Source organism: Carlito syrichta, unplaced genomic scaffold (genome assembly GCF_000164805.1).
Source record: "Carlito syrichta isolate Samal-C Ts95f unplaced genomic scaffold, Tarsius_syrichta-2.0.1 Scaffold307258, whole genome shotgun sequence".
NCBI classification, from domain to species: domain Eukaryota; kingdom Metazoa; phylum Chordata; class Mammalia; order Primates; family Tarsiidae; genus Carlito; species Carlito syrichta.
This window is the reverse complement of record NW_007251354.1, coordinates 566,663-591,762: the sequence shown is the minus strand read 5'-3', so window position 1 is coordinate 591,762 and position 25,100 is coordinate 566,663. Positions and strand designations below refer to the sequence as shown.

Here is a 25,100-nt window from a genome sequence, read left to right as displayed (position 1 = left end):
TGAGGCCTCATCTCTACAATAAAAACCAAAAAAATTAGTCAGGTGTGGTAGCGCACACCTGTAGTTCGGCTACTTGGAAGGCTGAGGCAGAAGGACTGCTGGTGCCCAGCGAGTCAATGCTTGACACTGCACTCCAGCCTGGATGATGGAGTGAGACTACAAATCAAAAAAAAAAAAAGAAAGAAAAGGAATAAAAGATTTAAGATGCATAATGAAAAAATGCAACTGTAAAAAGACATCTTTGAGATCTCCAGAGAAAACAAATATTGACAGGGTATTAAATTATATTAAGGAAATACTGTCAATTTTGCTAAGTAGGACAATAGTAAGTGATTATGTAGTTTAAAAAAAAAGACCCAATCCGTTAGACATGTACACTGAATTTATGCATAAAATGGCTGCATGTGGTTGCTCATGCCTGTAATCCCAAGTTGGAAGGATCACTTGAGTGCAGGAGTTCAAGACCAGTGTGAGCAACATAGCAAGATCCTGTCTCTACAAAAAATTAGCTGGGTGTGGTGGTGCATGCCTGTAGTCCCAGCTACTCAGGAGGCTGAGGCAGAAGGATAGTCTGAGTCCAGGAGGTTAAGTCTGCAGTGAGCTGTGATCATGCCACTGCACTACAATCTAGGCAACAGTGAGACCCCAACTAAAAAAAGAAAAAGATTTTATAAATAACAATAAAAAGGAGAAAGTCATGTCCTACAGGGCTCTTTTTATGCCTTTTAAGAAAATTACATAGTTCCCTTTATAACACTAACAAAAAAAAAAGACAAGTATATGAAAGAATAATAATAGAATTAGGCAATAAAATAAATACTACTTACCCTTTGAATATATAGTTTTGAGACTAAACCAATATTATACCAGAAGTCACGCTTCCAGAAGACTAAAGTTTTTAAAAGAAACTACTGGTCAAAAACTGACTAGCCTACACTTTCTCTGATAAAATAGATATAATCTTATACATTTACTTAAGTGTATGATAATATTACAAAGGAAATTAGTAGAGAAAGGAACACAACAGTGTTTTCTTTTTTTTTTTTTTGAGTCAGAGTCTCACTCTGATGCCCACGCTAGAGTACAGTGGCATGTTCACAGTCAACCTAGCATCAACCGGTTGCGCTCAGGTGATCCTTCTGCCTCAGCCTTCCAATTACCTAGAACTACAGGCGTGTTCTACCACACCTGGCTAAACTTTTGATCTATTGTAGAGATGAGGTCTCACCAAGTTGCCCAGGGTGGTCTTGAACCCCTGAGCTCAGGCAATCCTCTCATCTCAGCCTCTCAAGGTGCTGGAATTACACACTTGAGCCACCGCGCCCAGCCAACAGTATTTTCTTTAATAAATTCTGATTGAGTATACTTCAAGGAGTCACTAAACTGGCCAGAACCACACTTAGCTATAACCTGTGTAATGGTGGTGACATGTTTTAAAACACATGCTAACAGAAAAGGAATTCAAGAGAAATAAATCAAGAGGAAGTAAAGGCATGTTTGGCTAGTGATGAGACGTCTGAAGTCTAGGAACATATGCACTAGTCTGAGGATGACCTGTTAAATTCTAAACCAAGGAGAATCCTAACATTGAAGTGTGTGTACTGGAGGATATGACCCAATACAATCAAATATTCATATCATATCATTACCTCCATTCACTATGTATTTTTTGCCCTGTCAGTCACTTACAGATAGTAACTGATTATCAGTGTAATAATCCTAAAATGAAGATTCACGTTTTGATGTTTTTCCTTTAAATAATTTTCTAGGCCAGGCACGGTGGCTCAAGCCTGTAATGCCAGCACTTTGGGAGGCCAAGGTAAGAGGATTGCCTGCTTTGAGACCAGCGTGAGCAACATGGCAAGAACTCATCTCTACAATAAATCAAAAAATTAGCTGGGTGTGGTAGCGCACGCCTGTAATTCCGGCTACTTGGATCGTTAATGCAGAAGGATGGTCTGAACTCAGCAGGTCGACGCTGGGGTGGCTGTGAGCATGCCACTGCATTCCAGCCTGGATGATGGAGTGAGACTTCAACTCTAAATACATACATACATACATACATAATTTTCTACCCCACTTTCCATTCTAGGAAAGGATAGTCAGTCTATTTGTGCTTCCCTAACAAAATATTGGAGGACTAGGTAATTTATAAAGAACAGAAATTCATTTTCTCACAGTTTCTGGAGACTAGGAAGTCCAAGATCAAGGTGCTGGCAGGTTTGGTTGTCTGGTAAGGGCTGCTTCTCCACTTCCAAGATGGTGCCTTGTTGCTGCATTCCCCAGAGAAGAGGAATGCTGGTGAAGGCAGAAGCAAAAGAGAGCTGAATGCTGCATGAAGCCTCTTTTATAAGGGTCTTAATCTCATTCATGAGGGAGGAGCCCTCATGCCTAATTGCATCTTCAAATCCTCACCTCTTAATACTATCATATTTAGCCATTAAGTTTTAACTCCTGAATTTTCAAGGGGACACATTCAAACCATAGCAGATACCAATAACTAACTTCTTAATAGTTTGACAGGACTTAGTTCATTTTGAACCTCCTATTATTTTTCAGTAATGAGAACTGGTGAACTGAGAAGATGGGTTCAATGCAGCAATTATGACTATTTCTCTCAGGGGCATGCAAAACACGTAAGAGGACAGTATGCCATTAATACATGTGGGTAGCACCAGTAATATTTTTCTTTCTTCTTTTTTGAGTCGGAGTCTCACTCTGTTGCCCAGACTAGAGTGCAGTGATATGCTCACGGCGACTGCAGCCTCAACCTGTTGGGCTCAGATGATCCTTCTGCCTCAGCCTTCCAAGTGGCTGGAACCATAGGTGTGTGCCATCACACCCAGCTAATTTTTTTATTTATTGTAGACACAAGGTCTCACCAAGTTACCCAGGCTGGTCTCAAATCCCCAGGCTCAGGCAATCCTCTCGCCTCTGCCTCCCAAAGTGCTGGGATTATAGGCGTTAGCCACAGCACCCAGACAGCACCATTAGTATTTTCTACATAATATTTACATGATATTTTTACAGGTATTCTGGCCATGTTATCTGAACTAGTATAAAAGAGATAGTAGAAGATTTTTTGCTATTCTGCTTTAGTAAAGAATCTCTGCTTGTCTTACCTATTGACTTATTAACAATATTAAAGGCAGACTGCCTGGGAATCAGTTTCTTAAAAGAAGAAAATGAAAAAGAAGTGATGCAGCATTTGTAAGGGAAGGCTGTTTCCAAAGTAGAGAACATGAGAAGAAAAAGTAAACAGGCAAGAAAACAAAGAAGAAAAGGAAGTAAGCATAATTATATGGCCAGAAAGTGACTGCAAAAAAGTTTTATACAAAAGGCAAATAGTTAGAATTTGATGAGGAAAAAAGAATAAATTGTAAATTCCTTTTGTGCAAAGGAACTGGCACAAATGACTGAAATTAACATATCAAATTGAATAGAGCAAAACAAATTTAAAGTAAACACTAAAAAGTGTCCTTTAATTTATTCTCATGATATAAACTATGATATTATAGGCAGCATAGGAAAACATTATTTAGAAGTACATTTTTATGGCTCATCCATTAAACTGGAACATGTAATCCAAAAACTCTAGTACTTCACAAGAACACTTAATGGATCAAAACTGGATTTGCAAGGGAGAAATATGTTTAAAATGCATACACTTGGGAAGTTGATGTCCTGCATCTGAAGCAGTGGTACACTCATAGCTTAGTGAGCTCCAGAGATGCCTGGAGAATCTCTTGCTTGCTATAGTTACATTATTAGCTCACCAAGGTAGTGATGCAAGTGATCAAAACAATTGAACATTCAACTTCCACCTGAAGCAAAGTGAATTTTATACATGAGACATTCTCCACATCAAAAGGGAAAAAAAAATCACAGCTAAAGTAAAGTGTATCTTTGGAAGATATGGATCTTGTATTTAACAAATCAAGACTGAGAACCACCTGAAACTAAAGGTACAACACATATACACTATAAGGACATCACTGATGTCAAAATGCATGCAACTTATCTGATTTTTTTTTTTTTTTGAGTTGGAGTCTCACTCTGTCACCCAGACTGGAGTGTAGTGGCACGCTTCCGGCCATTGCAGCCTTGACCTGCTGGGCTCTGGCAATCCTTCCACCTCAGCCTTCCAAGTAGCCAGAACTACAGGGTGCGCTACCACGCCCGGCTAATTTTTTTTAATTTATTGTAAAGATGAGGTCTCGCCAAGTTGCCCGGGTGGGTCTCGAGCCCGCAAACTCAAGCAATCCACTTGTCTCAGCCTCCCAAAGTGCTGGGGATTACAGGCTGAGCCATCGAGCCCAGCTGATTTTATATTAAAATATCAACAACAACAACAAAAAAAACATGGAACCAACCATGTTAGCCATCGAAGTTGGACTGGATAAAAAAAAAATGTGGTACATATACACAATGGAATATTATGCAGCCATAAAGAAGGACAAATATATGGACTTTGCAGCAACTTGGATGGATTTGGAGTCGACCATACTCAGTGATTTATCAAAGAAACAAAAACAGAGTTCCATATGTTCTCACTCATAAACGGACCCTGAACAATTATAATAAGAAAGCGATTGGCAATACTGGGAAACTGTCAGGGGAGGGGGAGGGGGAGGTGGGATTGGCAGTTGAGGGAAAACTGCTAGGGAGGGAGGAGCATACCTCATCAACAAGGGTACCTGCATGATCAATGTTTATATACCTAACCCTGAAATGTACCCCACATCTTTATAATACAAATTTAAGATTAAAAAAATCAACAAAGCATTTCAAAAGATAGGCCCCAAAAGGCAAAAGAAACAGACCAATCTAATCCAGGAGTAATATGGCATCAATAAAAATCCACTGAAATAAGTACTTCTCTTATTCTTTTGGTTTGGAGACAATTAAAAATACACGTCATCCTTCCCCTTCATCCCCATCATTTCACACTCAAACTGCTAAAATTTTAAAGTCTGACAAAACAAGAGTTGGCAAGGATATAAAGAAATGGGAACTCTCATACTCTATTGTTGGTGAGAGTATAAATATATGCTCTGGAGAACAATCTGGTCTCATCTGGCAAGCATGATGAAGAAGCATATACCCTATGATTTCATATATCCTAGAAAAGCATTTGTACATATTATGTACATGGCCAAAAAAAGACATAAAACAAGGCTGTGTCAAAACTTGTTTGATATAGCAAAAGATTAGACATAACCTAAATGTCTATCCATCCACAGAAGAATGAATAAATTATGTTATACAAAACCATAGCAGTTAGATGAATTTGATCATCATGGATAAACTTACTTAAAAATATAAGGCAAGTGGATGCAGTGGTTCACACCTGTAATCCCAACACTTTGGGAGGCAGAGGTGAGAGAATCACCTGAGCCCGGGAATTTGAGACCAGCCTGGTCAGCCTGGCAAGACATCATCACTACAATAAATCAAAAAAATTAGCCAGGCATGGTAGTGCATGCCTGTAGTTCCAGCTATTTGGAAGGCTGAGGCAGAAGGATTGCCAGAGCCCAGAGGGTCGACACTGGGGTGGCCGTGAGTGTGCCACTGCACTCCAGCCTGGGCGACAGAGTGAGGCTCTGACTCAAAAAATAAATAAGGTTAAAAAAAAAAAGTTTGCAGAAGGGTACACAGAGCATGATGTATTATTTGTGTAAAATTTTAAACCACAACAATATAATGGAAAATATATGTGATAAAGTATTAAAAGATAGAAGGATACACACCAAGTTCAGAACAGTCATCTCTAGAGAAGCAAGGAAGGTACACAAGGAGTCTTCAAACATACCTGTGCTATTTTATAATTAACAAAAAGTGGTTTGGAAGGGGAAAAAAGTCTAAAAACTATTTGTTTATGCTAGTATTATATTTAGCAATTCTAGGATATAACATGCTTAGGAAATTTCATTCACTCTACTTATAAAGAATTCACATGAAAGGAAAATTCAGTAAGAACTAGCCTAAAACTGTGACTTAAAGTGGAAGAGAAGTCAATCAGGAGATTAAAAAGTACACGAGAAAGAACAAACATTGCCCCTAAGATTAAATATAGCAAAATCAGGATTAAATGATATTCAACACCATTTTGATGGGAAGATAATAGTTTTAACAAAAACAAATATGGTGAACTAAATGAAAGTTTTTATCTCCCCCTAACCAAACCTGCTCCTTCTCGTGTGTTCTCTATATTATTCCCATGCCCACTCCTGTCACCCTCTCCTCAACTTTCCTGGCTAATTTTGTGTCCATTAGATTTCAATTTTTTAAATGTCACATCTTCCAGACATTCTTCCTTCATGTCTTTTATTAAGTCCAGAAATAGGTTTCCTTCTTTGTGCTCCCACAGTACCCTGAATCTCCCCCACACAAGCACTCTTCATACTATACTGTAAGAATATAAGTACTCTAAATGGCAAGGGTGGTATGTGTCTTGCTCATTCTGCTTCCCTAGTATATATAACACAATAGCTAATATTAAATAGACACATACTAATCAGTTAATAGCAATACATGTTTTTTAAGCCAGAAACCAATTTTTAAAAATAAGATTATAATCTCATCAAAAGTGTTATGGCATTTAATATTAGTAGAAACAAATAAAATTTGCTAATTTGTACATTTAGAAGTCCAAATTAATTGAACTGTATTCCAGCATAAGAGATATTTTATGAAATATTATACCATGTTTAGTTTTACTAACTGATACTTTCATCACAAATGAAGGAAGATGAGAAACAAAACATTTGATAAACAATTCATCCCACTGATTTTTCTTACTGAGAAAATCACTGCAGTATTAAGATAGAGGCAACATATTTATTTCTCCAGATGACAGTGACAGGAGATAGTAAGGGTAGTAAGCCAGGAATTCATTTAAAAAATGAGAGATGACAGAAGTATTATCATGAAATTAGATGTAATTTTTTTTTAAAGGGCTTTGCCAAAAAAAAAAGGTCAGAAAGCAGGACGTTCTGCACTATAGAACACTTTAAACATCTATGAAGACCTAACACATCTTGGCTTTTAATCATTGAACATATAAACTTTGATGAGCAATTCTCTTATAGTTTTACACAAAGCATTCAAGTAGTATCAGGTATTCTGAAGAAAAGCATTTGAAAAAAAATGAGGACTTTTTTCCTTACACACTAAAATTGTCCACTTAAGTTAGTCTCTACAAATACAAGCTTTCATAGTAACAAGCAAGAAGCATAGTCACAAATACTAAGTCCAAAGGAAAGGGGAGAGTAGCTCTTTTGTCCTCAAAGTTTATGAAACAAACTACAGTTTAAAATCTTAAAATACAAAGTATTTTTAAATTTTTTACATTAACAATGTCCTAATGAACTAAACAGAGAAGTCAAGTGATAGGTATTTTCTGGACTGGAAGAATTATCTTACCTGGCAGATTACCCTTTGAGATGGTATCTGTATCCAAATTATAAGTGTCCTGGAGACGTAGCAGAGCTTTGGCTGCCCCAACTTGATCTTCATCATTAGGGAAGTACTGTCTCTGAATAGTTAGGTTAGAGATAAAGCCTTGAAAAAGAAAAATAAAAGCCTTTGTAGACTTCCAATAAAGTGTCTTTTTTTTTTTTTTTGAGTCAGAGTCTCTGTCACCCAGGCTGGAGTGCAGTGGCATGCTCACGGCCACTGCCACTGCAGACTCAACCTGCTGGGCTCACGTGATCCTTCATCCACAGCCTTCCAAGTAGCTGGAACTACAGGCACACGCCACTATGCCCAACTATTTTATTATTATTATTATTATTTATTGTAGAGATGAGGTCTCGCCAAGTTGCACAGACTGTTCTTGAACCCATGGGCTCAGGCAATCCTCTCACCTCAGCCTCCCAAAGTGTTGGGATTACAGGCATGAGCCACTGCGCCTGGCCAATACAGTGTCTTTTTAAGGATTTTTCAAAATCTGTTTTATTATCATTTTCCACCATACCATGAAAGTTCCACATGTTCAACAACAACACAAAATAAATACGCTGAATGAAACTTGACATTTCCCTAACTTGTTCAATTTTCTCAAAGCCTTTCTAATGTTGCTTAAGTAATCTGAGGTCACTGCATAAATTATATCTGTATTAGTAGGTAAAGATCAACTAACATAATAATTGTATTTTTAGGTCAGTAGAGGTGGCTCACGTCTATAATCCCAGCACTTTGGGAGGTTGAGGTGAGAGGACTACCTGAGTTCACAGGCTTTAAACCAGCCTGGGCAACCTAGTGAGACCTCATCTCTACAATAAATTTTTTAAAAATTAGCTGGGTCTGGTGGTGGGTGCCTATAGTTCCAGTTACTTGGAAGGATGCAGCAGAAAGATCACCTGAGCCCAGCAGGTCGAGACTGCAGTGGCCATGAGTGTGCCACTGCACTCCAGTCTGGGCGACAGAGTGAGACTCCAACTCAAAAAAAAATAAGAAAAAATTTTAAATTGTATTTTTAGTTATACAACAGAGCAAGAAAACAGAGTTCCTCCACTAAGTGTGAGAAATGAACAGATTTATGGGTTTGAAAATGACATTCATTTGCAACCAATTATACTTTCAGATACTAACAGATAGTAAGTAAAATCTGTGCTCTTAAAGTTGTTATCTTCAGTCATGTACCACATATTATATAAATACGTAAATATAAAGTTTGGTGGAAATCTTTGAAGGAAAGGTTAATTATATATTTAAGTTAAGCTAGTTGATTAAAATATATTTACATCTGTTTTATTACCAAATACAGTGCTCATCAATCAAGATTTGCTATACATAAGCTGGGCACGGTAGCTCATGCCTGTAATCCCAGAGACCTGGGAGGCTGAGGCAAGAGGATCACTTGAGCCCAGGAGTTTGAGACCAACCTGGGCAACACAGTGAGAACTAGTTTCTACAGAAATAAAAATAATTAGCTGGGCATGGCAGTGTAAGTCTGTAGTTCTAGCTATTCGGGATTAAAGCAAGAGGATAGTTTGAGCCCAGGAGTGTGAGGCTACAGTGAGCTATGATCGCACTACTATACAGCACTCCATCGTGGGCAACAGAGCAAGAACACAGTCTCTCTATATGAAATCTCATCTTAATTTAAAGAGAATGAATACAAAGTATAGCAAAAACTAAACTAACAAACCAATTACTGATAAAACCAAAAAGTGTTTCAAAATTTTAATAAGTATTGTCTTTTGCAAATAAAAATTAGTTATGAGCCTTCCCTCTGTTCTCATTAACTTATAATCAACCATATGTATTATGAACGGCAAAAGGCCAGGCATTTTTACGCTAATGGAAACGTACAAACGAACAACAAGCTATAAGAGTTTAGACAAAGTTCATATCAAGCATATTTTTTAGGTCGTTCTTTTACTTTTCTTCTTAGAGACAGGGTCTTCCCATGCTGCCTAGGCTGGAATGCAGTGGCTATTCACAGGCACAATCTTACTGCTGATCAGCATGGAAGTTTTGACTTGCTCCATGTCTGACCATATTTTTAATTTTATGACCAACTCTCAGTCACAATCCCCACGTGGAATTTTTCAAGCAAGTTTTACAAGTTTTGCAGGAGACAGTAATATTTTTCATGCTCTAAAAAAACCCCAATAAGCTGCTTAAATATTCTTTTTCATAAAAAGAGAAAAAACAAGCTGGGTTCGGTGGTTCAGTTTATAATCCCACGCTTTGGGAGGCAGAGGTGAGTGGATTGCCTGAGCCCGCGGGTTTGAGACCCGCCTGGGCAACTTGGCGAGACCTCATCTCTACAATAAATCAAAAAATTAGCATGCCTGTAGTTCCGGCTACTTGGAAAGCTGAGGCGGAAGGATCGCCGTAGCCCAGCAGGTCGAGGCTGCAGTGTCTGGGAGTGGCCACTGCATTCCAGTCTGGGTGACAGAGTAAGACTCCAACCCAACAAAAAAAAAAATAAAAAAAATAAAAATATGTATCTCATGGCATTGTGGGATGACTAACAGATTAAAGTACCAAAGTCCTAAGGTTCACATTTTAAAGAACTTAGTTCACACATGTCATTATTTGAGAATAAAAATTTATATACATAGCCCTAAAAATGTTTTCAGGGTGTAAGGCATTTCCCTCTCAAGAGGTATTCACAAGTACTTGCCTTAAGTTTTTGTTTCAAGGTTTCCATCCAAAGCATAATAGTTTACTGCACTGCTTAGAAACACTAGTAGGCACCCTTAGGGTATTTCATCTACATAACTAACTCAGCTCTTTCCTTCTCACCCTCTTTTTTTTTTTTGCCACTTTTATTCAGTCAATAAATATTTGAGCCTCTATTATGTATTAAGTGTAATCCTTTTACTTCCTTAAACTCCAGACTTAGTCTTCTATGTCTAAAGTATCCAAAACACCTCAACACCCCAACTTCAATTTTACTATTTCACGTAGAAAAAGATTCATTTATTATTAGTTTGCAGTCTCAGTTTTTAAATGTATTGTCTACACTGAGTAAACTAATCCTAAGATTCAAAATACTAGGTAGGACACAGCTATCATTTCTCTTTATAGTAACACTCCCAACATTTTAAAAACTGATTGCAGGCTGGCCATGGTGGCTTACACCTGTAATCCCAGCACCTTGGGAGGCCAGGGTGGGGGAATGCTTGAGCCTAGGAATTTGAGACCAGCCTAGGCAACGTAGTGAGACCTCGTCTCTACCAAAAAAAAAAAAAAAAAAATTAGCCAGGCACAGTGGCATGCACCCGTAGTCCTAGCTACTTGGGAGGGTGAGGTGGGAGGATTGCCTAAGTCCACCATGATCATGCCACTGCACTCCAGCCTGGGTGACAGAGCGAGACCGCAACTCAAAAAAATAAAATAAAATAAAATTTGATTATAAAGATTTACACATAAATTTTTTAAATATGAAAGTAATCCTAAAATAAAAATGATTACCCTAAGAAATGAAGCTATATGCCAAAAAATGTATTCACTTTTGTAGATTTCAAAACACAAAAAATCACCAGCGTTAGTCACCAGTAGCAGAAATTACGTCTTCTTTAGTCAAATAATTCAGGATCTTTTCTTAATTTATTCAAACCAAATGCACCCAAGAAATATCTGAAAATCCAAGTTACAACACTGAACACTTGATGTTCTGGGAACCAAATTTATCACTAACTTTAATAATTCTACAGGTGGTAGCAATATTGCCTTACTCATTAGTCTTCTCGGACTTACCATCTGACATGTCCTTAAGGACCAGATTCTCCAACTCACTCCACTCAGTATTCAGACGTTTCATTAACTTGAACGCATTAACAGGATGCCCAACAAACCCTTCTGGATCTTTTGTTGCTGTGCTAGTTAGCCGATCTAACTTCTCTGCCCATCTACAAATATAAAACATAAAAACAGAGTATACATATACTTCATAAGGTAAAACTATTTAGTAAAGCACTCAAGGGGGAAAAGACTAGAGATTTTTTAGTTAAATTATATCTATAATTTCTTTTTAAATTAAAATAACAAAGACTCTTTAAAAAGCAAGATCCTGGGCAACTCCTTTGGTTCCCCTCCCACCATGGGAGCTTTTCTGTCTTCTCAATAAATCCTGCTATCAGACCAGGCTTGGTGGCTCATACCGTAATCCCAGTACTTTGGAAGGCCAAGGTGAGTGGGCTGCCTGAGCCTGTGGGTTTGAGACCAGCCCCAGTAACTGGGCGAGACCTTGTCTCTACAATAAATCAAAAAAATTAGCTGGATGTGGTAGCAAGCGCCTGTAGTTCCAACTACTTGGAAGGATCATGTGGAAAGATCGAATGAGCCCCAGCAGTCCAGCAGGTTGACGCTGGGGTGGCCGTGAGTATACCACTGCACTCCAGCCTGGGCAACAGAGTGAGACTCCACCTCAATAAATAAATAAATAAACAGGCACGTAAATAAATAAATCCTGCTTTCTCACTAAAAAAAAAAAAAAGTAAGATCCTGGCTGGGCACAGTGGCTCACACCTATAATCTCCACCTTAGGAGGGGGGAAGACTGCTTGAGGCCAGAAGTTTGAGACCAGCCAGGGCAACATAGAGCAACCCTTTCTCTACAAAAAAAAAGGTTTTTTAATTAGCTGGGTGTGATGGTGTACACCTGTAATCCTAGCTACTTGGGAGACTGAGGAAGGAGGATTGCTTGAGCCCAGGAGTTTGTGGATGCAGTGAGTTATGATCGCGTCACTGTACTCCAGCCTGGGCAACAGAGTGAGATCCTATCTCAAAAGAAAAAAAAAGGGCAAGATTCCCCTCACGGATAAGATCCAACTTGGAAGAATCAAAATACAACTATATACTCTTTGTTTTACTTTTGTTTCTCCCAAATGGTTACAATAAATGTATTAAGTTTTATCTTAGTAAAACTTGTGATTCACTCCCTCTAATAAAAGTCTAAAAATTCATTTCCCCATAGGTCCTAAGGTCAAATAACTGATTATTACAAAGTACAAATTAGCCATCCAAATTCAGTCACATGTTAATTTTAATCAACTTATACCCAATTTTTTTTTTTTTTTTTTGTCAGAGTCTCACTCTGTTACCCAGGCTGGAGTGCAGCAGCACACTCACAGCCACCCCAGCGTTGACCTGCTGGGCTCAGGCGATCCTTCCACTTCAGCCTTCCAAGTAGCTGAACTACAGACGTGTGGCACCATGCCCGGCTACTTTTTTTTTTTTTTTTTTTTTTATTGTAGAGACAAGGTCTCACCAAGTTGCCTAGGCTGGACTTGAACCCATGGGCTCAGGCAATCTTCTCGCCTCTGTCTCCCAAAGTGCTGGGATTACTGGCGTGAGCCACCACATCTGGCAACTTATACCCAATTTTTACATCCAGTATCTGAGGCCTATATTTTATAACAAAAAACTGAATAATTAGCTACTCACTAAATAAAAGACAGGAATTCTCATGTCAGGATTAACTCTGAATCTAAGTTAATAAAAAATAAATTGGTATTTGAAAAGAACTGTATCAAATAGCTAATACTAACCATACTCATCATTATAACTATACAATGGAACCAAAGGAGTAAAGGATAAATAGAATTAGAAAGTTACTCCAGGAAGTAACTTAATTGTAAGGGGGGAAAAGAAGGGTAGAAGATATTAGCAACACTTAAAATCTGTCAGTCGATTCTCTATATCCTTCCACATTCTTATCTCAATCCATGTTCTTCCATGTGAATCTTGGTCCAGACTTCACTCTCATTCTATACTCGTATTTTAACCATTTCACCTGGCTTTGTAAGACTGAAAGATGGCTTTCATTTCTATTCAAAGAATGTTTTGGCTCAAAAAAGGAAACATCCAGGTGGAATTACAATCATAAGTAAAACATTTTGCTTACTTTTTTACTTGTTCCAATTTGTCCTCTTCTGCCTTAATATAATCTTTCAGAGAAGTCACCAGATCTTTCTCAGTATGAATTAAATCAGTCATCTGACCTAGAAGGAAAAAGGGGAAGATTATCAACACTAATATTCCTCAACACAAATATTTTACAATAATTTAAGAATGATTGAGAATGCATCATTCTACAAGAAGATTTAACTGGCATGAATCAGATATGCTGGAGTCACTTTTTTTTATTAGATAAATCAAAATAAAGCCACAAACTTTTCTAATCAAGCATTTCAGTTCTAATTTTATAAGCTTAGACTATGTTGGTAAATATCTTTTCATTTACAAATTTATTTTCATATTGCAAAACAACACTACTTTCCAAAGATCATTTCTTCTTCCCTACTTCTCCCTTACTTTTGTTTCTAAGACTAATCAGAATTGAAATTGTTCAATTAAAAAACCCACACTTTAAAAAGTTTCAAATAAGGCCGGGTGTGGTAGCTAACACCTGTAATCCCAACACTTTGGGAGGCAGAGGTGAGAGGATTGGCTGAGTCCAGGGTTTTGAGACCAGCCTGGGCACCTTGGCCTGACCTCGTTGCTACAATTAAAAAAAAAAAAAAAAAAGTAACTGGATGTGGTGGTGCACACCTGTGGTTCCAGCTACTTGGAAGGCTGAGGTGGAAGGATCACCTAAACCCAGAAGATTGAGGCTGTGGTGGTGTAAGCGTGCCACTATACTCCAGCCTGGGGTACAGCTTTTTAAAAAAATTCTGGCTCAAAAAAAAAAGTTTCAAATAATCTATATTTAGTTATTTATAATAGGATGAGAGGACTCATCGTTTTACATTCTGAAATCAGGTGTCATAAATATGTAATATTTATGTTTTAGTCTGCTCTACAATTCCACAGGGTAAAACTGGTCAACACCATGAAGGAAAAATCTCATTTAAGATAGATGCATACAAGAAAACAAAAGGATACATATCAAACTATGAGGAATATTCTAGGAGGCAGGGGACATGGAGAAATTTTATATTCTACGTAATTCTGTTTTGTCTCCTTTTAACCAATATGCTATTTTATGCAGTACTGTTAAAGATTTTTTTAAAAATTATGATGTAGAAAAAAACTACTTGTGTTCACAATAAATTAAAACTAAAAAAGCAAGTTTGAACATAATATGCAGTATATTACTTGGGTATCTATGCACTGAAAAAAAGACTACGCATACTAAATTATTTGCTGGATAGACACATTAATGGATAACTTTCTTTGACATGTTTTTTCTAAATTTTCATAAGTTTCTAACCTGAATATGTATCATCTTTATAATCAGGAAAAAAGTTTAAAGAAAATACTAAATTAAGAAAAAGAGAGAGGACCTTTTAGGGGAACAGGAAGCAAACCAATGCTTCAGCCTTTGGGATTACACTGTATTTGTTTTTATTGATTTAAAACACTAAATAATGGAAACTTTTAAATGCAAAAATACCGCAAACCAAAAAACAGTAAAACTTACCAATTGACGTAAAAAAGCCTGGATGGGCCAAAGACTGAGGAACTATAATCCCTACAATTAATATATACCAGATCATCTTGGAAGACTTGATTTTGTAAGATCAAAACCTACAAAAGAGAGAGAAAAACACCCATTACTTTAAAAAAAAAAAAAAAGAGAAAGAAAAGAGTTCTTCTTTGCCCATTATTTCCATGAAAAAAGTAAAAAACTCCAAGGCTATTCATAGAATTAATATTAATTCTTATAAATTGCTTAATAATTTAATAATAGCTACCATCTTATTCTCATATAGAGTACTATCCTGATATTTTATATGAGAGAAAAAAATATGTTTGTTATTATCTGATAACTTATGCTTAAAAATTCAAGCTGAGTTTATTTTCTCCTTAGTTACTATTATAATTAAAGTAATTGAATAGGAATGGCTCTTTCATACAGCCTGATATAAGTTTTCTCTGTGATCTAGATCTAAACCATAAAACATACTGATTTATTAACTTATTTTTAAATATTAACAATACATTTTCCAGATGTTAGAATGTTGTAAAGAGATTTCAAAGCTTGTTCTATAATTTCCCTGTATAACTTAACATTTTTAAATAAATTCAATTGAAAGTTGTAGATTTTGGAATGAGAAACATGTCCTACAATTGACTGGCTGGATGCAGTAGCATGTGCCTTAGTCCTACCTACTCCAGAAGCTGAGACAGGAGGATTGCTTGAACCCAGGAGTTCAAGCCAGCCTGGGCAACAAAGCATCACCCTATCTGTAAAAAACAAACGAATAAATAAAATAAAATTGACTGTGATGACTGACTATGGTTGAACAACTCTGTGAAAGTACTAAAAACCACTGATCATGAATTTCAAATGGGTGAATTATATGGTATGTGAATTATATTGCAATGATACTGTTTTTTAGATTTGTTTTGTTTTAGAGACAGAGAACGGGGATTGTCTCGTTATGTTGCCCAGGTCGGACTTGAACTCCTGGGCTCAAGTGATTCTCCTGCCTAAGGCTCCTGAGTAGCTGGAATTTCAGGGGTGTACCACTACCCTGGTCTGTTTGTTTTTTTGAGTTGTAGAGAATTCAGAATGAATAAACAGTCCTTCCCACTTAAACCAGTAATTTATTTCAAAGGACCCAGACTTCAGTGTTTCTCTTATCTACTGCATTCTACATTAAAAAAAAAAAAAAAAAGAAAAGAAAGAAAAAAGAAAAATATCTTAACTTAGGACATAGCTGGGGCTTTCTTTTTTCTTTTTTCAACCCTGCAGCAACGCCCTTCTGTCTTTCTGCTCTATGTCCCTGGTAGCATTGTCTTTTCTAGTGAGGATTCATCAGGCAAATAAAGATATCAACTAACTAGTAAAAGGCTTTACTATGCTTTCCCAGATGCCCTGTTGCACTCTTCTCTTGCTCCTTCTCCACCACAAACATGGGCCTTATTACCTTATAGGAGAATAAGTTACCCATACAATATAGTTTGCCCTAGTAACAAAGCTCCCTTTGGTTACTCTGACTTGACACCCTGTTCCTCTTTGTGCAGGCTCCTCTGACACTTCCCATATGACCTGAGCTAAAACCAGCAGGTTCTAATCCACATTGAAAGCTCCCCATTCCACAAAAGCTAAAAAATAATCCCACTTTCCTTTTAACTTGAATCTCAATAAAAATAGATACCCACAAAAACTAGCATTCTGAAAGTAGTTCTAAATCTCCTCCCTCAAGTCTGCTGCAAACTTCCAGATACTTCCAGAATCACACAGTAGTGAAATACACTGCTCTCTTGGCTACGTTACAGCACTTTGGAGAAGGTTTCTAGAATGTAGCAGATGTAGACACTTCCTCTCCTGGGATCCTGCCAAAGCACAAGACTTTTTCAAAACTCTGGGCTGTCTAAAGAGCCTAGAATTTTCTGTTTAAACAGATTTCTGTCATAATTTTTTTCATGGATAAATGTCATTTCCAAAAAACACAAAATCATAAATGGCTGAACTTTTAACTCTGAAAGAGTTTAGATTTGTGAGATAACAGGTTATTTTTTTCGTTGCTAAAATACACTCACAAAGTTTCTTTGTAATCTCTCATTGTCCTCAAACCTCACAATGAATCAAGAACCATAAGCCTACAGAAATGACTAAAAAGAAGCTTAACACAGGATTTATCTTCAAATACAATAGCTTGAATATTTTTAAAATGCTAGCACTTACATAAAAATTCAAAACATTAATATACCTTTACTTTACATCATGCTTCAGAATAAATTCTAGATAGAATAAGCAGTTGTCAACAAAACAACATAAAACAATAACAAAAGAAAACTTATCACATCTCTGAAAGCAGAGAATTTCTAAACTTAAAAATGAGAAAATAGGGCTGGGCATAGAGGCTTGGCCTATAATCCCAGTACTTTGGGAGGCCAAGGTGAGAAGATTGCCTGAGCCCAGGGGTTCGAGACCAGCCTGGGCAACTTGATGAGAATTCATCTCTACAATAAATCACAAAAACTAGCTGAGCATGGTGGCGTAGCTAGTGGCAGCTACTTGGAAGGCTGAAGCGGAAGGATCGCCTAAGCTCAGCAGGTCAAGGCTACAGTTGCCTTGAGCGTGCCACACTGTACTCCAGACCACCGTGACAAATAGTGAGACTCCAACTCCAAAAAAAAAAGAGAGAAAACAATCTATCAAAAGTCAGATGAGATTTAAATACACAAAATAGTTTATATGTTTAAAAAAACCTATAAAATACAACAAAGTAGAAAACCATATAAAGTAAATAGACCTCTTTTAAGGAGCTCATACAAATCAGTGAGAAAACCACTACGATGCTAATAAATAAGCAGCTAAAGAATTTGGCACACCACAAAGAGAAAATATAAATAGTTAACGAAACAAAAATAAATGCTCAAACTTATTAGTAACTAATGACATAAAAAAGACACCATTTTTGCCCATCAAATAATTAAACAAATTTAACAAAGTAACAACTAAAATTAATCTAATGATGTTGTTATATGTCAAGAAACGTACAAGAAGCCTCAGTGGCTCAGCCTGTTATCCCGCGCTTTGGGAGGCAGAGGTAAGTGGATTGCCTGAGCCCACGAGTTCAAGACCCGCCTGGGCAACTTGGCGAGACCTCATCTCTACAATAAATCAAAAAATTAGCCGGGCGTAGTAGCACGCGTTTGTAGTTCTAGCTACTTGGAAGGCTGAGGGGAAGGATCGCCGAAACACAGCAGGTCGAGGCTGCGGTGGCTGGGAGCGGCTACTGCACTGCAGTCTGGGCGACAGAGGGAGACTCCAACTCAGAAAAGAAAAAAGAAAGGAAAGAAAAAAAAAAGAAATATACAAGAAACATATCCTTTAACTTGTGAAGTGAAAAAATAAGATTGGGGTTCTGGTAAGATGGCGACAGCACAGGTGAAATTGTGAGATTCTCTGAACGTGAGTTCCCAAAAAGACTCTTACTTTCCTTCCCCCACCCCCCTGCCCTCTGCCAGCTGCACCAGTCCGAGGCCCGGGACCCTCGGTCTCATGCAGGGCCAGGTATTGCGGCTCCTGGCTGCTGCTGCTCCACTATACGTGGCCCCCACCTGCCGCACGGGAATCTCAGCTCCCTCCCTGGCTACATTGTCTCACCCAGTGCCAAGCCCCCGGTCACCCAGGGAGGCTCTAGGCACCCGCCCCTCAGAGATACCAGCTCCATTTCTGGCTGAAGTACCCTGTGAGGGACCCAAAGTCACTCTCACCGCTCACCACCTGCCCTTTGGAGCTCTGGGCCCACCCTGGCTGAGGCACCCAGCATACGACCCCATGCTTGTGTAAGGGAATAGCATATCTTAAGGAGGTGCTGGGAATTCCCAGCTTCCTCCTCCACCCCAGTCTGCTGGTGGCACACCGGATCCAGCATCCAGCTGTGTAGCTGATCCCCAGTGCCTCGCATGCCACCACAGCCCATCATAGTAGATCACCCAGAGACCCAGACAAGCAGAGAGAAAGGATCCGTGAAAGAGGAGCTGCCCACCTCGGCCATTTTCCAGGCAGAGATTTGCATTGCCCTGCCCACCTACGAGCAGCCTCCACCTTGGTTCCTAAGGTAACGTCGCTAAACAGGAGACACATCCCCTCCCCTACACTGAATCAAACACAGGCAACTCAGCATCGCAGACCTCTCAGGCAGCAGGCTAAAAGAACAAACCCAAGCTGCGAGCAAATCTAGCTGCCTGCAAAGAAAGCAAAGGGGAGAGGCTGGAGATCAGAGCTGAAGAGACATTAGACAATCGGGAAAGATTCCAGGGCTAGTCTGATTTCTTATTTTGACTTTTGATTTTATCATTTTGACTGTTTGTTTTGCTCACTTTTGTTTGCTTTTTGACTTAGACTATCTGTTTGGGTTGGGGAAAACACATCAAAAGGCATGATTTTATTGGACTCTCTTTGTGTGGTTACCGGTACGCTTTAGGGAACTTTGCTTGTGTGTCTTTTTCACTTCTCTCTGGCCTTGTGTCTCTTTTTCACCTGTTAGTTGGTATGTATGTCTGTTTTCCCTCTCACTCTTCTCTCTTTCTAACTTCCTATTGACCCCCTCCTTCCTCCATTATTTTCCTTTCTCATGCCTCCTTTTGTTCCAGGGACCAAACCTACATCCCGCTGCATAGACAGATTGTAAGGCAGTGGGAAATAGGTTCCAGTATGCCAATACACCTGTTTGTGGATGCTGGAATCAGCAGATAGATTCTGAATCACAGTTTCCCCCTCAATTAAACCTCAAAAATGCAAAAAGTACAGCCCGCAGCCCATACTCCAGCCTCAAAAGTGAACAAAGTCAGAGGACCCTCATAAGGAAGAACAGGAGATTGCATAAGCGAAGCAAAAGCAATCCCACCGTCCCTGAAAAACAGAATTAAAGAAGGGGAGGGAAAGGGGGGGAGAGAGAAAAATCTACACAAATGAAGAAAAACCAAAAGAAGAATATGGGTCTCTCCCAGACCCCTGGGAGGGCAGACACAGAGAAAACTGACTCTGGAATGCAAACAGTGAAGAGCCCCCAGAATGACTGGTCCCAAACTACAAACCTAGATATCAAGATATTACTGGAGAGATTAAAAAGAATTGAGGAGAGACAAGAAGAAATTAGGAAGGAGTTGATAACTGAGATAACAGTAATAAAGAATACTGTGAACGAAATAAATAACAAACTGATAAGCATGGAAAGCAGAATTAGCCAAGCAGAAGAAAGAATCTCAGAGCTTGAGGACCAAAATATAAAACTAACCCAAACTGTTAAAAACATAGAAAATAAGCTTAAAAAGACAGAACAAAACCTTTAAGAGATGAGCGATCACTTCAAGAGAAAGAACCTAAGAGTAATTGGTCTTCCTGAAACAGAAAGAGAAACAGAAACCACCTTGGAACAAACATTCCATGAGATTATTGAAGAAAACTTCCCTCATCTTATCAGTGACGCAAAAATTCACACACAAGAAATTCAGAGAACTCCTGCAAGACAACAAATGAGAAGACCACTCCCAGACACATAATAATTCACCTAAACAAAGAAGGTATAAAAGAAAAAATCCTAAAGGCAGCAAGAGAAAAAGGCCAGATCACCTACCAATTAGACCAATTAGAATAGCATCAGATTCATCTACAGAAACCCTGCAAGCTAGGAAAGCTTGGAGGCCTATCTTCAAAGTCCTAAAAGATAAACAGTTTCAACCAAGAATAACCTACCCAGCCAAGCTAAGCTTCATCAGCGAGGGAGAATTAAAATCTTTCCCAGATATCCAATCTCTAAGAACTTACGCTGCCACCAGACCACCGCTACATGAAACACTTAAGAAAGTACTAAACACAGAACAAAAGGAAAAAAGAACAACGTTCTTCACAAGTGTACAGGAAAAAGAATAAAATACACATGAACCAACCCCAAAACCAAAAGAAAAACAACAAACCAAGAGGAACAACAACAACAACAGCTCTATAAGAACGCTATGATAGGGACCAACGCTCACATTTCAATAATTAGCCTGAATGTGAATGGACTAAATGCACCACTGAAAAGACATAGAATGGCAAAGTGGATAAAATATCACCAGGCAACAATATACTGCCTTCAAAAGACCCATCTCACTAGAAGGAACACACACAGACTCAAAGTAAGAGGATGGGAAACAAATTTTCAGGTGAATGGAACACAAAAGAAAGGAGGAATCGCATCCTAATTTCAGACAAAATACCATTTAAGCTATCAAAAATTTAAAAAGATACAGAAGGCCACTACATAATGATAAAAGGTTCACTCCATCAACAAGAAATATCTATCCTAAACATATATACACCCAACATAGGAGCGCCAACTTTCATAAAGCAGTTTCTATGAAAACTAAAGAAAGATATTGACTCTAACACCATCATAACTGAGGACTTTAATGCCCCACTCACAACCCTAGACAGATCATCAGGACAAAAAATCAGCAATGAGATCCAGAACCTCAATGTGACTCTTGACCAAATGAATTTAATTGATACCTACAGAACACTCCACCCAACAACCACAAAATATACATTCTACTCAGCACCGCATGGAACGCACTCTAAGATAGACCACATACTTGGTCATAAATCAAGCATAAACAAATTTCAAAAGATCGAAATTTTGTCATGCACTTTCTCAGACCACAGCGGAATAAAAATAAACATCAACACCAACAAGTTTCCCCCCAAACACACAAAGACATGGACACTAAACAGCATGATGCTAAACAACTCTTGGGTCAACAATGAAATCAAAACAGAAATTAAAAGATACCTGGGAGCCGGGCTCGGTGGCTCAGCCTATAATCCCACGCCTTTGGGAGGCTGAGGTGAGTGGACTGCCTGAGCCCGTGGGTTCGAGACCCGCCTGGGCAGCAAGACCTCATCTCTACAATAAATCAAAAAATCAGCCGGGCGTGGTAGCACATGCCTGTAATTCTAGCAACTCAGAAGGCTGAGGAGGAAGGATCGCCGAGCCCAGCAGGTCGAGGTTGCGGTGGCCAGGAGCGGCCACTGCACTCCAGTCTGGGCGACCGAGTGAGACTCCAACTGAAAAAGAAAAAAAAAAAAAAAGATACCTGGAAACAAATGAAAATGAAGAGACATCTTACCAAAATCTCTGGGACACCATGAAAGCAGTAGTAAGAGGGGAATTCATATCCCTACAAACACACATGAAGAAAATGGAAAGATCACAAATCAACAGCCTAACAAGTCACCTTAGGAAGCTGGAAAAGCAAGACCACCAAAACCCTAACAGGAGCAGAAGAATCCAGATCACCAAAATAAAAGCCCAAATCCAGGACATAGAAGACAAAAAGTTAATACAAAAAAAATCAGTGAAACAAAAAGATGGTTCTTTAAATGGATAAAAAGGATTGATGGTCCCCTAGCTAGACTGACCAAGAAAAAACGAGAAAATGCCCAAATAAATACAATCAGAAACACAAAAGATGAAGTCACATCTGACCCTGAAGAAATACAAAAGATCATTAGAGACTACTATGTACACTTGTATGGAAACAAACTGGAAAACCTTAAGAAAATGGAAGACTCTCTGATATCACACCACCTGCCTAGGTTGAAACAAGAAGAAATCAAGACCCTAAATAGACCAATAACAATCAAGGAAATTGACTATGTAATAAGAAAACTACCTACAAAAAAAAGCCCTGGACCAGATGGCTTTCCAGCAGAATTCTATAAGACATTTAAGGAGGAGCTGATACCAATCCTACTGAAAGTATTCCAGGCGATTGAGAAAGATGGAACCCTCCCCAAATCATTCTAAGAAGCTAACATCACATTCATACCCAAGCCAGGTAAAAACCCAACAAAGAAAGAGAACTACAGGCCAATATCTTTGACGAACATAGATGCCAAAATTCTCAACAAGATCCTAGCAAAACAGATTCAACAACACATCTCAAAAATCATCCATCATGACCAAATAGGCTTCATCCCTGGGATGCAGGGCTGGTTCAACATTCACAAGACAATAAATGTAATTAAATACATCAATAGACATCAGAACAAAAACCACGTGATAATATCATTAGATGCAGAAAAAGCTTTTGATAAAATCCAGCACCCCTTCCTGATAAAAACCCTCGAACACCTAGGCATACATGGAACATACCTCAAAATAGTAAAAGGCATCTACGAGAAACCCACAGCTAGCATAAACAGACAAAAATTGGAACAGCATAAACAGACAAAAATTGGAACCATTTCCCCTGAAAACTGGAACAAGACAAGGATGCCCACTATCTCCCCTCCTGTTCAATATAGTATTGGAAGTCCTAGCTAGAGCAATCAGAAAAGAGAAGGCGATCAGGGGTATCCAAATAGGAAAAGAGGAAGTCAAGTTATCCCTCTTTGCTGATGACATGATTGTGTACCCGAAAACCCAAGAGAATCTGTCAAAAGCCTCCTTGCACTGATAAAGGACTTTGGCAAAGTCTCAGGGTATAAAATAAATGTGCAAAAGACAATTGCATTTCTTTACACCAATAATAAACAGAAACCCAAATAAAAAACACAATCCCTTTCACAATAGCCACACAAAAAAATGAAATACCTTGGCATCTTCCTAACCAGAGATGTGAAAGACCTTTACAATGAAAACTATAAAACACTGCTCAAAGAAATCAAAGATTTCCCATGCTCATGGATTGGAAGAATCAACATTATAAAGATGTCCATTCTACCTAAGGCAATACCCATCAAACTACCAGCAACATTCTTCTCAGAGCTAGAAAAAACAATACAGGAATTCATATGGAAACATAAACGACCAAGAATAGCCAGAACAATCCTCAGCAAAAAAAAACAAAGCAGGAGGTATCACACTACCAGACTTCAAACTTTACTATAAAGCTACAATAATCAAAACAGCTTGGTATTGGTACAGGAACAGGCATACAGACCAATGGAATAGAATTGAGATTCCAGAAGCAAAACCTCAATTTCTCAACCAACTCATCTTCGACAAAGCCTCCAGCACCCACCACTGGGGAAAGGAGAACCTATTCCGTAAATGGTGCTGGGAAAACTGGCTGACCACATGCAGAAGACTCAAACAAGACCCCTATCTATCCCCATACACAAAAATTAACTCTAAATGGATCAGAGATCTAAATGTAAAACCTCAAACCATAAGAACCTTAGAAAATGCAGGACACACCCTTGTGGAAATTGGAACTGGCATCCAATTCCTGAAAAAACCCAAAACTCACAAGCCATAAGAGATAAGATAGACAAGTGAGACCTCATTAAACTGAAAGCTTCTGCAAAGCCAAAGAAACCATCAACAGAGCAGGGAGACAGCCCACAGACTGGGAAAAAGTATTTGCCAACTACAGGTCTGACAAAGGCTTAACATCTTGGATCTACAAAGAACTCAAACGCGCTGAAAAGAAAAAACAAACAACCCCATTATAAAGTGGACAAAAGACATGAAGAGACACTTCTCAAAGGAAGACATCCGAGCAGCCAACAGATACATGGAGAAGTGTTCAACCTCACTAATCATCAAGGAGATGCAAATCAAAACCACGCTGAGATACCACCTAACTCCAGTCAGAATGGCAATTATCAATAACTCAAAAAATAACAGTTGCTGGAGAGGGTGTGGTGAGAAGGGAACACTTCTACACTGTTGGTAGGAGTGCAAAGTAGTGCAACCTCTGTGGAAAACAGTGTGGCGATTCCTGAAAGCTCTAAATATCGACCTCCCATATGATCCCGCAATCCTCCTACTGGGAATATACCTTAAAGAACTCAAATCACTCTATAAAAATGATAAGTGCACACATATGTTTATCGTAGCATTGTTCACAACAGCAAGAACCTGGAACCAACCATGCTGTTCATCAAAAGAGGACTGGATTTTAAAAATGTGGTACAAACCGGGCTCGGTGGCTCAGCCTGTAATCCCATGCCTTTGGGAGGCTGAGGTGAGTGGATTGCCTGAATCCACGGGTTCTTGAACCGCCTGGGCAGCGAGACCTCATCTCTACAATAAATCAAAAAGTCAGCCAGGCGTGGTAGCGCATGCCTGTAATTCCAGCTACTTGAAAGGCTGAGGCGGAAGGATCACTGGTACCCGCTCCCGGCCACTGCACTCCAATCTGGGCGACAGAGTGAGACTCCAACTCAAAAAAAAAAAAAAAAAA

General features: G+C 38.7%; 1 protein-coding gene across 2 annotated transcripts in view; it reads right to left on the bottom strand.

Annotated features, from left to right (window-relative positions):
* The window catches only part of P4HA1 (prolyl 4-hydroxylase subunit alpha 1), a 137,197-nt gene that overhangs the window by 59,265 nt on the left and 52,832 nt on the right, over window positions 1-25,100 (bottom strand). The window contains exons 2-5 of one of the 2 annotated variants that reach the window (XM_008064293.2): window positions 14,884-14,990; window positions 13,366-13,462; window positions 11,218-11,369; window positions 7,426-7,563 (exon numbers count right to left, since the gene is read on the bottom strand). In XM_008064293.2, the coding sequence (XP_008062484.1) occupies window positions 7,426-7,563; window positions 11,218-11,369; window positions 13,366-13,462; window positions 14,884-14,959 (463 nt within the window). In that variant the 5' untranslated portion in view covers window positions 14,960-14,990. Of the gene's footprint in view, window positions 1-7,425; window positions 7,564-11,217; window positions 11,370-13,365; window positions 13,463-14,883; window positions 14,998-25,100 lie in introns of those variants that run through there. The other variant, XM_008064292.2, reaches the window with a different exon arrangement.